This window comes from Narcine bancroftii, chromosome 3 (genome assembly GCF_036971445.1).
Source record: "Narcine bancroftii isolate sNarBan1 chromosome 3, sNarBan1.hap1, whole genome shotgun sequence".
NCBI classification, from domain to species: domain Eukaryota; kingdom Metazoa; phylum Chordata; class Chondrichthyes; order Torpediniformes; family Narcinidae; genus Narcine; species Narcine bancroftii.
Genome location: NC_091471.1, coordinates 233,789,121 through 233,803,330, shown reverse-complemented (window position 1 = coordinate 233,803,330; position 14,210 = coordinate 233,789,121). Strand labels below are relative to the sequence as shown.

At 48.0% G+C, this 14,210-nt stretch overlaps 1 protein-coding gene across 5 annotated transcripts in view; it reads left to right on the top strand.

The window, feature by feature from the left end:
• The window catches only part of LOC138758297 (scavenger receptor cysteine-rich domain-containing protein DMBT1-like), a 141,159-nt gene extending 127,158 nt beyond the window's left edge, over window positions 1-14,001 (top strand). For 4 of the 5 annotated variants that reach the window (XM_069927012.1, XM_069927011.1, XM_069927009.1 and 1 more), the window contains 3 exons: window positions 10,453-10,485; window positions 12,350-12,466; window positions 13,798-14,001. In XM_069927012.1, the coding sequence (XP_069783113.1) occupies window positions 10,453-10,485; window positions 12,350-12,466; window positions 13,798-13,886 (239 nt within the window). In that variant the 3' untranslated portion in view covers window positions 13,887-14,001. The remainder of the gene's footprint in view (window positions 1-10,452; window positions 10,486-12,349; window positions 12,467-13,797) is intronic. The other variant, XM_069927010.1, reaches the window with a different exon arrangement.
• Window positions 14,002-14,210: the final 209 nt, after the last annotated feature.

The following is a 14,210-nucleotide window of genomic DNA, read 5'->3' as shown; positions in this document are numbered from 1 at the left end:
AACGACCCTTGTTGAGAAATCAACAAGCTTTCGTTGACTGGAGAACAAAGGCACGTCCATCCTGCATAGCTGCCCTACACCGAGGAGGGTCTGTGGAGCAGTTGCTGTTATCAAGGAGCCTGTGGGAGGGGTTGCAAGTGTAGTCGGCCAATGGACTTGCCCAAACAGACAATTATAGACAACCAGTGGTTTACCACAAGGGGTTAATGGATCTGACAGCGGGAGAGGAGAAAATTGATTTTGCCTGTGAGTGAGGAGATGCCAATTTCCCTTTAGAACGTGTCTGTCCACGCTCTCATGCACTGCCGGACTGAGGTCACCCGCAGTTTGGAGGTGCCCCATCTCGGCTTCCACCGGGGCACCCTCCGACCTGATGGCATGCAGACAGCATGGTAACATGGCCTTTTGGCCTCACCCCCCAGTTCGTTTCGAGTGGCAGGAGAAAACCGGAGCTGCTGGACATAATCACAGGCAGACACGGGATGAGCGTACAAACTCCTCACAGGCAGCACGGGATTCGAACCCCGGTCCTGTTCGTTGGCACTGTCAAGGTGTTGCGCTAACCACCACGCCAACTGAGCTGAGTTAATATTGACCTCACTGGGTTTCATAAACCACCCCCACATCACTTCTTCTTACCCCCATCACCTTACCCCGCTCTATCTCCCTTTTCCTTCTCTATCTGTCTCTTTCTCTCTCTCTCACACACTCATTGTCTCTTTCTCTGTCTTGTGCGTGTCTGTGTGCGTGCACGTGTGTGTGTGTGTGTGTGTGTGTGTGTGTGTGTGTGTGTGTGCGTGCATATATATACATATATATAAATGTGTGTGTATCTCTCTCTCTCTCTCTCTCTCTCTGTGTGTGTGTGTATATATGTGTGTGTGTCTTTCTCTCTGTCTCTTTCTCTCTCTGTCTCTATCTTGCTCTCTCTTCCTCTCTCTCTCTCTCTCTCTCTCTCTCATTCTCCCCTGATCCCCCAGTCTCCTTTGATAAAGCCAAAATCCATTCTCACCTCTCCTCTTATCACATCCAATCAGCACCTTTCGTTGGCAAGATTTCTCCCCCAGCCAGCACTCTTGATTCCCCTTCAAGGATTCCATCCCCTTCTCTCAATTTCTCCATCTCCAGATATTCCCAAGATGAGGTCAGAGCTTTTGAAACATCCGCCTTCTTCCACAAACGGGGCTTCGCCTCCACCACGATCGACGCAACCCTCACCTGCATCTCGTCCACCTCCGGCTCACTTGCCCTATCCCCCTCTGCTTGCAGAAGCAATTGACATCGAGTCCCCATTGTCCTCACCTACCCCACCCCATCACCCTCCACATCCAACACATCATCCACTAGAATTTCCCACACTTATGATGGGACCCCACCTCCAGACACATCTTTCCTTCTCCTCCCTTCTCAGCCTTCTGCAGGGGCCGATGCCTCCACGATTCCCTCATGTTTTCATCCCTTCCCAGCTGCTCCCCCCCCACCAAGAACCTTCTGTGGCCCACAGGAGGGGAAACAGGTGCCCACACCTCCTCCCTCACCAAGGACCGAGGCCCAAAGCAGGCCTTTCATGTGAAGCAATGCCTGCACATTGAGAGGATTGATTTACTGCATCCAGTGCACCCTTTGTGGCCTTCTTGATGTTGGAGAGAGAGCAGCTGCAGACTGGGAGACTGCTTTACCCAGCGACCAACCACTTCAATTCCAGGTTGCACTCCCACACTCAAGCGTCTGTCGATGGCCCACCCTGACCACCTGCAGATTGGAGGACAGCAACGTATTTTCTGTCTGGGCCCCTCCAGCCAGATGGCGTGAACATCGACTTCTCTGTTTTCTGCAAACCAGCTCACCTTTTCTTTCTCCTTCCCCTTTCCTGCCCTTCCACTTCTTCCCTCTCTCCCCCCCTCCACCCATACCGCCACCCCTCCTCCCCCTCATCGCTGCTGTCATCACGCTCCTTTCTCCATCTATCATCTCCTGCCTTTTCCACCACCCCTCCCCCCCTACCCTTTTGTTTGGATGCCTGCCAGCATTTTCCCATACCTTGATGAAGGGCTCAAGCCCGAAACTTCAGTTATGCATTTTTACCATTGCTACGTAAAGGACACTGTTTGGCCAGCTGAACTTCTCCAGAATTTTGTGTCTTTACTTCTACCCCGATGTCTGCAGACTTTTGTGACAAGCACAAGGCGTCTGAGGAGATTTGGTCTGTCACTGAAGACTCTCGTAAACCTCTATAGGTGGACCGTATTGAGCATTCTGGTTGGTTGCATCACTGCCTGGTACAGAGATGCCAACTCTCAGGACAAGAATAAACTCCAGAGGGTCGTTCACTCGGCCTGCAACATCACGGGCACCAGACTTCACTCCATCGAGGACATCGACATGAGGCAGGGTCTTCAAAAAGCAGCTTCTCTCCTCAAAGACCCCCCAGCCCCAGGCCAGGCCCTCTTCACTCAGCTACCATCAGGGAAAAGGTCCAGGAGCCTGAAGACAAGAAACAAGGACAGCTTCTTCTCCATTGCCACCAGATTCCGGACTGATCCATGAACCAAAGGCACTGCCTGACTTTTCGTGCACTGTTATTCTATAGTAATGTTGTGAGATGGTTATAATTTGAATGTTTGCTCTGTGACGCTGCCTCAGAAGTCCGAATTTCAGGACTCGTTCATGATAATAAATCCTGACGCTGAATCTGAATTACTACCCTCTATTCTGAGAATTGCTTATTCCTTGAAGGAGGCCTCAGGCCCTATGTATGTTGGCAATAAATCTTTCTCTCCTGTGGATGCTGTGAGACTGGCTGAGTTCTTCCAGCATCTCTGAGGAAGGACTCAGGGCCGGAACATCGGTAATAGATCTTTCTCTCCTGTGGACACTGTGAGACCGGCTGAGTTCTTCCAGCATCTCTGTGTGGTCTTATCAAGTCAAGTTCATTGTGTGTCATCTGATGGTATAAGTATAACCCGATGAAACAGTGTTCTACTGAGCAAAGTGCGCCACCAGGCATAACAGGCACGCACGGACAGCTGCAGGGCAAGCATTTCCCTGTATAAATGAGAGTCTTGGATAATAGTTCGGCCCTGGCTAAAGGCATCCATTATTGTCATGTTATGCTGCATTTGGACTGTAACAGACATGAAATTTTTTCACTTGGTCTGCTGAGAGTCATCGCTTGGTCGCAGAAATGAACGAACTGGCGATCCCTGGTTTACAAGACCAGAGCTCTAACCCCTTAAGCCAACATGTCACATTTGTGGCCCGAAATGTGAAATTGATAACACCATCAACACATGATTTACCTGTTGAACATCAGCGTGTCTTTATTTCTCTGCTTCCATTATTCCACCATTTCGCGCCTGCATACAACACTCCCATGCCCTCTCACATCTGGTCAGATTAATAGCTCAACCTCTATCTGCATACATCTCATGTATATTCATTATCATGACATCCCTCCTTTCACCGGAAATAAACTTTATATCTTTATGTGTCTTAACCTTTCAATCTAAGTGTATATCTCGTATGAATATCACCGAACATAATACATTGCTGTGCTTCTTTCTGTTTAAATGCAAACACTTTAACACTATCAATAGCATTTTTCTGCCTTCAAACCAACAAAAGCAACATCAAATTCCCTCTTCACAAAATGTAACATAACCATGTTATAACCAAATGCAATATAATGGCTCAACATTTCTCCTGTAGTTATACTAATACAATGGTCACCTCATATGCAAAATGTACACGTTTAAAATTATACTTTTTTTTTCATTTAATACCAAATAGTCGACCAAAACAAAAATCCAATTCTTACAGCCCTCATACATGTACTTTATGATGTATTTATCAAAATCACTGTCCAAATGTTCCCCTTATCATTCCTCTTCCTGCATCAAAATACTTCTGATTGTTGGTTACTGCTACTGATGGTCCAAAGTCAAACCACGTCAAGTATAAAATAAATGTTGGGCGCACAATTTTCTTTTTCTAATGACGCTAAACACAACAAAACAGCGATGATCCAGATAATCATAGCCCAACTTCGCAAAGGTCTCTTTCTCGGAGTTCGCAATGGTTTCCTTCCTGACCTCCACATATACGCATTCACTGCGTTTTTCACAAGGGCAGCGTTCGGCGTACACCCTTTTCATTATTTCTCTTTTTTTTTCACAATCATCACACATTTCCACTTTTCCTTGGCGTGTATCATTACTGCGCTTCCACCGAATCAATGCACTTCTTTTTTCTTCATTGAAACTCATTCCAACTATCACAAACTTTCACTTTCATGATAATGCGGGCACGATTAGAAAAATGGCACAAAATCTTCATATCGCTTAGGTGGTTTCCTGTCCCGTCTCAGCCTTCCTGCAATGCTACTGTCGCGACTTGGTTGCTCACCCTCAGCACCGGAAACACTGCTCGCTACGGCCTCTGGTCTTTCTGGTACTCTGGCCACTTCATCGGGAAAACTGGTAACTACCTCTGGAACGTCGTCTGGACCCTCAGGTTGAGCAACTCGTACTGGATTTCCAACCACTTCACTCGGTGCTGCTCTGGATTGGTACTTTTTGACACCAGACACGTTTCTTTTGTAGAGGACTCCAGCTGGAGACCTGACTGTCACCATACTGCCGCTTCTAGATACAACCGTGTAAGGTTGATGGTAATAAGGAGTGTCCAGCTTACCACCACTCTCTTGCCTCACAAGAACATTATCTCCGGGCATGATGTCTGAGTACCTGGCCCCACGTCTCGAGTCTGCATCCAGCTTTGCTGCCCCCTTCTTTTCAGCATCGTGGTCCCTCATCTCCTGGTCATCCCTGATTTCCTTCAGTTCGGGCATTTTTGTGCAGATTTTCCTCCCGAAGAGTACTTCTGCTGGACTTTTTCCTGTGGTTGCATGAGGGATTGCCCGATAGACAGCTACATAGGATAGCAATGCTTCTCTCCTGATCTGTCCTTCTGCATTAGCGATCCATAGTCATTTTTCGATGGACTCATTTTGTCTCTCTACTTCTCCGTTGGCTTGCGGCCATTTAGGAGTTACTTTGTGATGGTGGATGCCTGTGGTCCTCATATATTCAGCAAATGTCTCTGAGGTGAACTGTGGACATTGTCAGAGTATAGCGTAACAGACAATCCATGTCTCGCGAAGATCTCTGCCAATGCTTGTATCGTTTTTCCAGTGGTCGTTGACCTCATCACAGAGTGCTCATAGTATCTGCTGTAGTAATCTACCACTACCATGATGGACTCACCAGTTGGTAAAGGTCCGAGAAAATCAACAGCTACATCGATCCACGGTCCTGTCGGGAGTTGCGTACTCCGGATCGGCTCTGGGGGATTACTCCTACTTTGTGAGTTGACACCCATGGCAGGTTTTGACGAATTTCTCCGCGTCTTTATCACAACCTGGTCACCATACTTTACTCCTGAGGTTTTGCTTGGTACCAACAATACCTAGGTGTCTTTCATGAGCTAATGATACGATCTTCGGTCTCAACCTCTGTGGTATCACCAATCTACAACCCCTCAACACACACTGCCCGATGCAACAAAGTTCATCTCTAATGGGAACATATGCCTTGTGAGTGCACTTGTCCCATTATCCACTTTCGATACATTCTCTAACTTCCATGAGTTCTGGGTCATGTTCGGACTCTCTCTCGACTTCCCTCATTGTCACAGCTCCCGGTGTCAACTGGATAGCTACAAAGCGTTCAAAGCTCTCTGCTTCTGTCCCCAGTTCTGACTTGGATTGTGGGCATCCATCTTTCAACAATCTGGACAGCGGATCAGCAATGTTCGCTTTACCAGCAATGTGGACTACTCTGTACTTGTATGGTTGGAGTCTGAGCACCTATCGTTCTATCCTGGCACATAGATCACCTCCAATAGTTTATGGACCGTGATGAGTTCAAATTCAATGCCATACAAATATGCATGGAATCTCTCGCAGGCCCATACAAGTCTGAGTGCTTCTTTCTCTGTCTGAGAATATCTCCTTTCAACGTCTGTCAAAGATCTGCTGGCATAGGCAATGATTCTTGGTCCCTCATCATGCGTCTGGACCAACACGGCTCCTAAACCAACAGGGCTAGCATCCACTATGACCTTGGTTGGTGCATCCGGATCATAATACCCAAGAGTATCGGCATTTGTCAGACTTTGTTTCAGAGCTGTGAATGCTTCCTTCAGCTCAGGTCAAAATGGAATGGTACACCTTTCCTGGTTAGTTTCCTCAGTGGTTCTGCCAGTGTAGCAAAATTAGGGATGAACTTTGCGCAATAGTTGACCAATCCCAAGAAACTCCTCATCTCCGTTGCATTCTGGGGTTCATGTGCATCGGCAACAGCTTTCACCTTGGCATCAGCTGGGTTCAGTCCTTCCCGTGTAAGCCTGTGTCCCATGAAGTCCATCTCTGAGACACCGAACTGGAACTTGTCTCCATTCACAGTAAGGCCTGCCCCCTGTAGTCTGGATAGCACACGCCTCAACCGTCTGTCATGCTCTTCCTTTGTAGCCGCATGGACTATGATGTCATCAGAAATGTTGGCAACTCCAGGAATGCCTTGAATCACTCGATGGATTTCGTACTGGTAGATCTCAGGAGTTGCATTGATGCCGAACGATAGCCTCTTGTACCGGTACAATCCACAGTGAGTCACAAATGTTGTCACGTCCCTGGATTCTGGGTCCAGCTCCAGTTGAAGATAGCCCCATTTTAAATCGATTTTTGAGAACACCTGACTGGTTGTTAACTCCTGGAGTACTTCTTCTACTGTTGGTATGGGTGTCGTTCTTGAATTATAGCTTCATTGGCCATCCTCATATCTACACACAGTCTCATATCACCATTTGGTTTGGGCATAATCACTACTGGGCTGACCCATTGCGTTGAATGTTCTACAGGTTCAATAATGTCTTGCTCAATCAACTCTTTGATTTTGGCCTCGACTTTCCCACGAAGTCCAAATGGGGTTCTGTGCATTGGTTGCGCCTTGGGTTTGACCGTTTTGTCCACTGCTAGCTTTAGTTGTCAACCTTTCAGCTTTCCTACTCCCTGGAAAACTGCGGGGAATTCTTGCTTCATATCCTCGTATGACTGAACTGAATTGACACGAGCTCCAATATGAAGTATTGCCAGATCTTGCGCCATGCGTCTACTCAGCAGTGGTTCTCCCCTCTCGTCTATGACAACAAACTCTGCTTCGATGTACTTGTCACCAGCATCAACAGTCGCAGTGAAACATCCAATGGTCTGGAATGGCTTAGTTGCTGTGTATGGATGCAGTTTCTTTGAACACTTCTTTGACGTACAAATGATTTTTTTTTTCAATTTCTCCCATAAGTGTCGGTCAATTACATTACTGTCACTGCCTGAGTCTACAATGACCGGAACTGTCACACCACCAATTATCACTGTGACTTTCTCATGATGGTCATCATTCAGTGTAAACTGATATTATTTCTGCCCATCCTGGTTGTCGTCATCATCGTCACTTTCTGGGTCACCTTCTATATGGCGAATAGTGCCTTGCTTTCTCTGTCCATAATTGCCTTTCTTTCCAGGAGACTTTCCTTTCCCCCAAGCTTTGCCCTTAGAAGCTCTACTCTGGTTTGCATTTGACTTGCTTTTGCACTTCTTTGCAAAGTGGTCTTTACCGCCACTCTTTCTTTTGCTGGACAGCATGGGTCTTTTCCAAAATGACCTCTGTCTCCACATCTGTAACATTCCAAGTCACGTGTCAGCATATTTCTTGGCTGGCTATGGCTATGTGAGAGCCTATTTACTTGTTGGCCTACTTTGTCTTTACTGGGCTGGCTTGAGTTGTCTTTCAGTTTCATGGTATGAAATTGCCCCTCAACAGCCTCTAATGCAGCAGCAATTGCTAAAGCATTGGTAAGTTTCAACTCACCCCCTTTTTCCAGCAATCGCCTTCTGAGTTTGTCTGATCTGCAGTGCTGCACGACTTGGACCAATAACTGGTTGTCCAAATCAGCTGCCACGTAATTGCATTCAACAGCCAGTTGTCGCAATCTCATCACGTACTGGGCGACCGTTTCCCCATCTTCCTGTTTTGTTTTGCGAAACAAATGGCGTTGAAATGTGGCATTCGGTGTCACTACATAATGTGCATTCAATGCATCTACAGCTTTCTGGTATTCCTCCTTCCTTCCAGTATTCGAAAGCGTCTTAAAAGTTTCCCAAACTGCAGGTCCTGCGGTGAAAAGAAGTAACGCCCTCTGCTGTGCTTTCTGGTCCGCCGTACTCCCATCGAGAAATAGGCCACGACTGTCGGCATAAGCTTCGAACTCTTCAAGCCATTCCTTCCACTTCACGCTTAAAGTGCTTGCATCGCCCGTCGGGTCAAAATGAGGAACACTGTGAAGTGCTAGAAATTCAGCTCCAGTGACTGCCATGATGAAACGTTCCAGCTCAAAGCCACAGATTCAAAATCCAAAAAGGGTGAAAGGGGAAAGGTTTAGTGGGAACCAAAATGTTTCTCCTCATCGCCAATGTCACATTTGTGGCCCGAAATGGGAAATTGATAACACCATCAACACATGATTTACCTGTTGAACATCAGCGTGTCTTTATTTCTCTGCTTCCATTATTCCACCATTTCGCGCCTGCATACAACACTCCCATGCCCTCTCACTTCCGGTCAGGTTAATAGCTCAACCTCTATCTGCATACATCTCATACATATTCATTATCATGACACAACAGACCCTCTAGATCAGGGGTGTCAAACTCAAATTCACGGAGGGCCAAAATTAAAAACTTGGACTAAGTCGAGGGCCGAACTAAATATTTATTGAAAATTTTCAACAACATCTGCATGTTTTCTCTTCTTTCAACATATGTAATGTTAAACTTTTTCTTATTAAAATAAATGTTTAATAATAGTTTTGGATAAACAATTTCCAGAAGCATTAACAAATGAGAAATAAAATATTCAATAAATAATATTTCTCTATAGAGGATTTGTCAAACGTTGCTAGTGTGCTGTCGAATAGTAAAATCTGAGGGCTATTGAGAATGTGGGAGAATAACATGATTCCTGAAACAATCAAATGGGTGACTGATTGTGGGCATGAACTCTAGCAGGGTTATTTGCCATGCACTTTTTCCATTGGTACAGATATCCTTTGATTTACACACTTTTCAAGTTTTATGCCTAATGAGCTTGTATCCAGGTGCAGGACCATTTTTAACCAGGAATATATTTATCACTGTGACAAGAAACTATTGGAAGATCGTTTTATCCTGAGATTAAAGTTCATAATACTTACTCAGGCCTGTGTGCGGGAGGGCGGGGTTTGCGGGCGATCGGGTTGGACAACGACAGTGCGGTGGCATCGGCTCTCGCTGCAGGGCGGCATCTCGGAGGATCAGCGGCCCCGTCACCATGAGTCGCGGGTCGGCCTGCGGCAGGGAGGGGGAGTGGGCAACGGTCCTGGCGAGGTCAGGCCCCCCCTGAGTTTCTGCCGGACCCCCCTTGACCTGCTGAGTTTCTCCCAGACCCCCCTTGACCTGCTGAGTTTCTCCCGGACCCCCTTTGACCTGCTGAGTTTCTCCCGGACCTCCCTTGACCTGCAGAGTTTCTCCCGGATACCCCTTTGACCTGCTGAGTTTCTCCCGGACCTCCCTTGACCTGCTGAGTTTCTCCCGGACCCCCCTTGACCTGCTGAGTTTCTCCTGGACCCCCTTTTCTTTCCATGCCGGTGTCCCAGGACCTTTCCAGGGCAGTCTCCGCGCTCAGGACTGCGCTGGGATCCCGGTCAGCAGTGGAGGAGCAGGTGAGCGCGGCTAATCCCGATCCAGCCCACGCCACTCCCGAGATTGGCGGGGGGTTCCACCCTACCTGCCCGACCAGCCTCGCTCTCCACGTGTACTCCGGGCACCCACCGCTGGTCCGGTGGGAAGGCGCACGGCGGCCGGCGCCCCCATCGCCCGGCGGGGAGCCCCAATCTTCCCTCCGGCATCCTGACTCCATCTGCAGCTCCAAGAAATGCTGTGCCACTGGGGTTCCGGGCGCTGGGAAGCGGCCTTGGCTTCCCCTGACACCGGCCAGGCCCCGCTGCGGTGGGGGGATGGGCGGGGGGTCACGACAGCGTGTTTATAAAACCACCCACCACTACTTTTCAAGGACCAGGATTTTTCTCTCTCTCTCTCGCCCTGGGACACAGCGGTTACTGTGCATGCTCTATACTGGCACGGCGGCCAGCGGGCCAACTCTAATACATTTTTGATATGATCTTGCGGGCCAAATATAATTATATCTCAGGCCAAAAGGGCCAGAGTTTGACATGTGTGCTCTAGATAGAGGCCGGGTGGGGGGTGGGGGGGCCTGTTTCAGTTCTGCCGTCTCCTATCATTCCATGGGATGCTTTCAAGATTCTTTGTAATCTTTAATCATGATTTTCTCTCCTGGGCAGACACTCCTTCATCCCGAAGACGCCAGCTTGCAGGTATGTCTTCAGTTATTCAATCAAATCTCCCCCTCATTCTTCTACACTCCATGGAATAAAGTCCCAACCTGTTTAACCTTTCCCTCTAACTCAGTTCCTGAAGTCCGGGCAACATCTTCTATCAAATCTCCCTTCATTCTTCTACACTCCAGGGAATAAAGTCCCAACCTGTTTAACCTTTCCCTGTAACTCAGTTCCTGAAGACCCAGCAACACCCTCTATCAAATCTCCCCTTCATTCTTCTACACTCCATGGAATAAAGTCCCAACCTGTTTAACCGTTCCCTGTAACTCAATTCCTGAAGTCTGGGCAACATTCTAGTAAATTTTCTCTGAACTCTTTCGGTCGTTTTTAACGATGGGAGGAAACTGAAGCCACTGGAGGCAACCCCACGTAGACATGGTGGAGGACATTCAGGCTCCTTACGGAAATCGCCAGTTTGGAAACCCGATCACTGGTTCTGTTACAGTGTTGTGTAACCGACACCCCAACCGTGGTGCCCTATTACCACCATTGCTGTCCTTTCTGAAATATCTAAAGTCAATCGCCCAAGTCTCCATGTCCACGTGTGCTTTGGTCAGCCATCCTGCTCTCATTCAATGCAATTGTGGCTGATCTGATGATCGGCTCACGTCCACTGACCTGCCATTTCCCCACTTTCCTTAAATCCCCTGCTATGTAAAAATCCATTCAACCTTGTCATAAATGTATTCACCTCCATTGCTTCAATGGGCAGGAGAATTCAACAGCTCAGCAAGTGGACTCCTTCACCCCTCAATTGAAATTCAGAAATACAGCGCGGTCACAGGCCCAATTTACACACCCCTGTAATATACAACCTCCCGGTACGTTTTGGAGGATGGGAGGAAACCGGAGCACCCGGGGAAACCCAAGCAGACACAGGGAGAACGTACAAACTCCTATCAAACAATGCGGGATTCGAACTTAGGTTCTGATCAGTGTAATGGTGTTATGCTAACCACTCAAAGTTATTCACTCACGTACCACCTTAAGGGATCCCTGACTAACCAGAGAGCACCAATGCCAGTGTTTGTGGGTGTGTATGTATATGTGTGTTTGTGTGTGTGCATGTTTGTGGGTGTGTGTGTGTTTGTGGGTATGTGTATTTGTGTTTGTTCATGTTTGTTGGTATCTGTGTGTGTGTGTGCATGGGTGGGTGTGTGTGTTTGAGGGTGTGTGTGTGGGTGTGTGCGTGTTTATCAGTGTGTGTGTTTGTGGGTGTGTGTGTTTGTAGGTGTGTGTGTGTTGTGTGTTTGTGGGTGTGTGTGGGTGTGTGTGTGTGTGTGTGTGTGTGTGTGTGTGTGTGTGTGTGTGTGTGTGTGTGTGTGTGTGTGTGTGTGTGTGTTTGTGCAGTGGTGCATCTGGTGTATACCGCAATATACAAAGACACAAGTAGGTGTATTTGTGTGTCTGTTTTTATATGCGTGCATGCATGGGTCTTTATGTGTTTAGGGTATGTGCGTATTGCATAGACCATTAAACACCTCAGTGTAATACAGGGCCTTCTGCCCACCATGCTGTGCTGACCTATATTGACGTCCCCCAATAAAACAAAACCCTGCCGACCCCATAATCATCGATTTTTCTTTCATCCATGCGTCCGTCCAAGGATCCCTCAAATGCCCCTTTATTTCCAGTCTCTAGTGTGTGCTTGCTTTTGGGAGTGGCATGTGTGTGTACATTGTGTCTGCGGGTGGGATTCAACGCCTGAGAGCATCATGGAGCTGCCTCTCACCTCCCATTGGGCGACCTGATGGCCTTGTCTGACCTCTCAACTGCGCAGATGCCCGGAGGACAACGCGGTGGGCCCTTGCACTCATGGCGTTGTGTCATTGGTTCACAGGGGCGCTGAACAGGAAGGGCATCATCGGGCTTTGCGCTGGCGTGATCATCGCCTGTGTGATGGGGCTCCTCCTAGCAAATCGCTACCGAAAATCTGGATACATTTGGGATCGCAAAGGTGAGGTTTTGGGAACTCTCCCTGATGTTGGAACGGGAGACCTCATTTCTGAATTATGGCTGGTGACAGGCTAAATTGGATCAGCAAGTCCCATCATCCCAGCAGCGCTCAGTAAAAGCACAAAATGCTGGAGAAAACTTAGCAGGTCAAACAGTCTCCTTTATGGGCCTGACGTGTCACTGACATTTTGGGCTTGAGCCCTCATCGAGGTCGTCGAGCTTGAGAGCAGTGATGGGCAGCAGTGGGAGAGGATCCCATGAACTCCCCTCAGAGAGTGCAGGCGAACTCCTTCAGGGTAGGCGCTGCCTTGCGGAGCTTCCACAGAGCTGTACGGGGCCTCGAGCCCCAAACATCAGGGATGTCTCTCTCTGCTGCCTAAAAGACACGGTTTGACCTGAGTTTTTCCAGCATTCTGCAGCTTTTACTTTAATCCCAGCGGGTATCCGAACAAGAAAGTGGGGGGGGGGGGGGGGGGAGGGGGTGGTGGAGAGGGTTAAGAACGATAAGTGCAGAAAGGAGGGGGGGATGGCAGTGATGACGGGGAGAAAGGCTGGCTGGGTCAGCCGCTTTAAGTATTTCCTATGCCATAGTGACTCTGTGAGTAGTAAGGAATTGCTTAAGTGTGGTATTCAAACCCCAGTCCTGATCATTGGTGCTAATCACTACACCAACCAGGCCATCACAAGATGGGGGTTGTTAACACAGTATATTGGCCTTCATAAATCAAAGTATTGAGTGTAGGAGTTGGGATGTTAAGGTAAAGTTATGCAAGACATTGGTGAGGACACATTTGGAGAATTGTGTGCAGTTTTGGTCACATAACTACAGGGAAGATATCAATAAGATTGAAAGAGTGCAGAGTAAATGTTGCCCGGATTTCAGGAACTGAGTTACAGGGAAAGGTTAAACTCGTTAGGACTTTATTCCCTGGAACATAGAAGAATGAGGGGAGATTTGATGGAGGATGTTGCCCGGACGTCAGGATCTGAGTTACATGGGAAAGGTTAGACAGGTTGCAACTTTATTCCCTGGAGGGTTGAAGAATGAGGGGAAATTTGATCGAGGTATTTAAAATTATGATGGGGACAGATAGAATAAAAGTAGGTTGGCTTTTTCCACTGAGGGTAGGTGAAATACAAAGTAGAGGACATTGGTTAAGGGTGAAAGGGGAAAGGTTTAGGGGGAACCTTATTGACACAGAGAGCAGTTGGGGTGTGGATCGAGCTGCTGAATGAGGGCTCCATTGCAGCGTTGAACATGAGCCCAACCCCTTCCAGCCAGACAAGGTTCTTGAGCATTTTCCAACCTGAGACACACTTGTTTCTCACCAGCAGGGAGCCAGGTGCAGAACTTGCAGCCGTTGATCACGAACCAGGAGGAGCAGGAACATGGAATTGATGATGAGGACAGCTCCATTTGAGCCCGCCTGGAAGCTCGCCCTCCGATTTCGATCATCTCCTGTGCCCCCGCCATCAGTCTAAACTGCCAATATATTTTTGCAAACTTTTGTTCTTAATAAAAGGTTAATTAAACAAGCAGATGGATGTCTGAAAATATGGAGAATCACAGAGGTGATTTAGGGCAAAACTGGATCGTGATGCAGTTATGTGAGGCCAAACCTGGGCCGTTGTGGTCACCAGACCTTTGCTCCCGACCACCAAAATCATCGCACGCTCACCTTATGCACACGTGCGCTCATCGGCCAGGGAAAGGTGGCAGTTCGTGAGAGGAAGGAGCAGAAGTC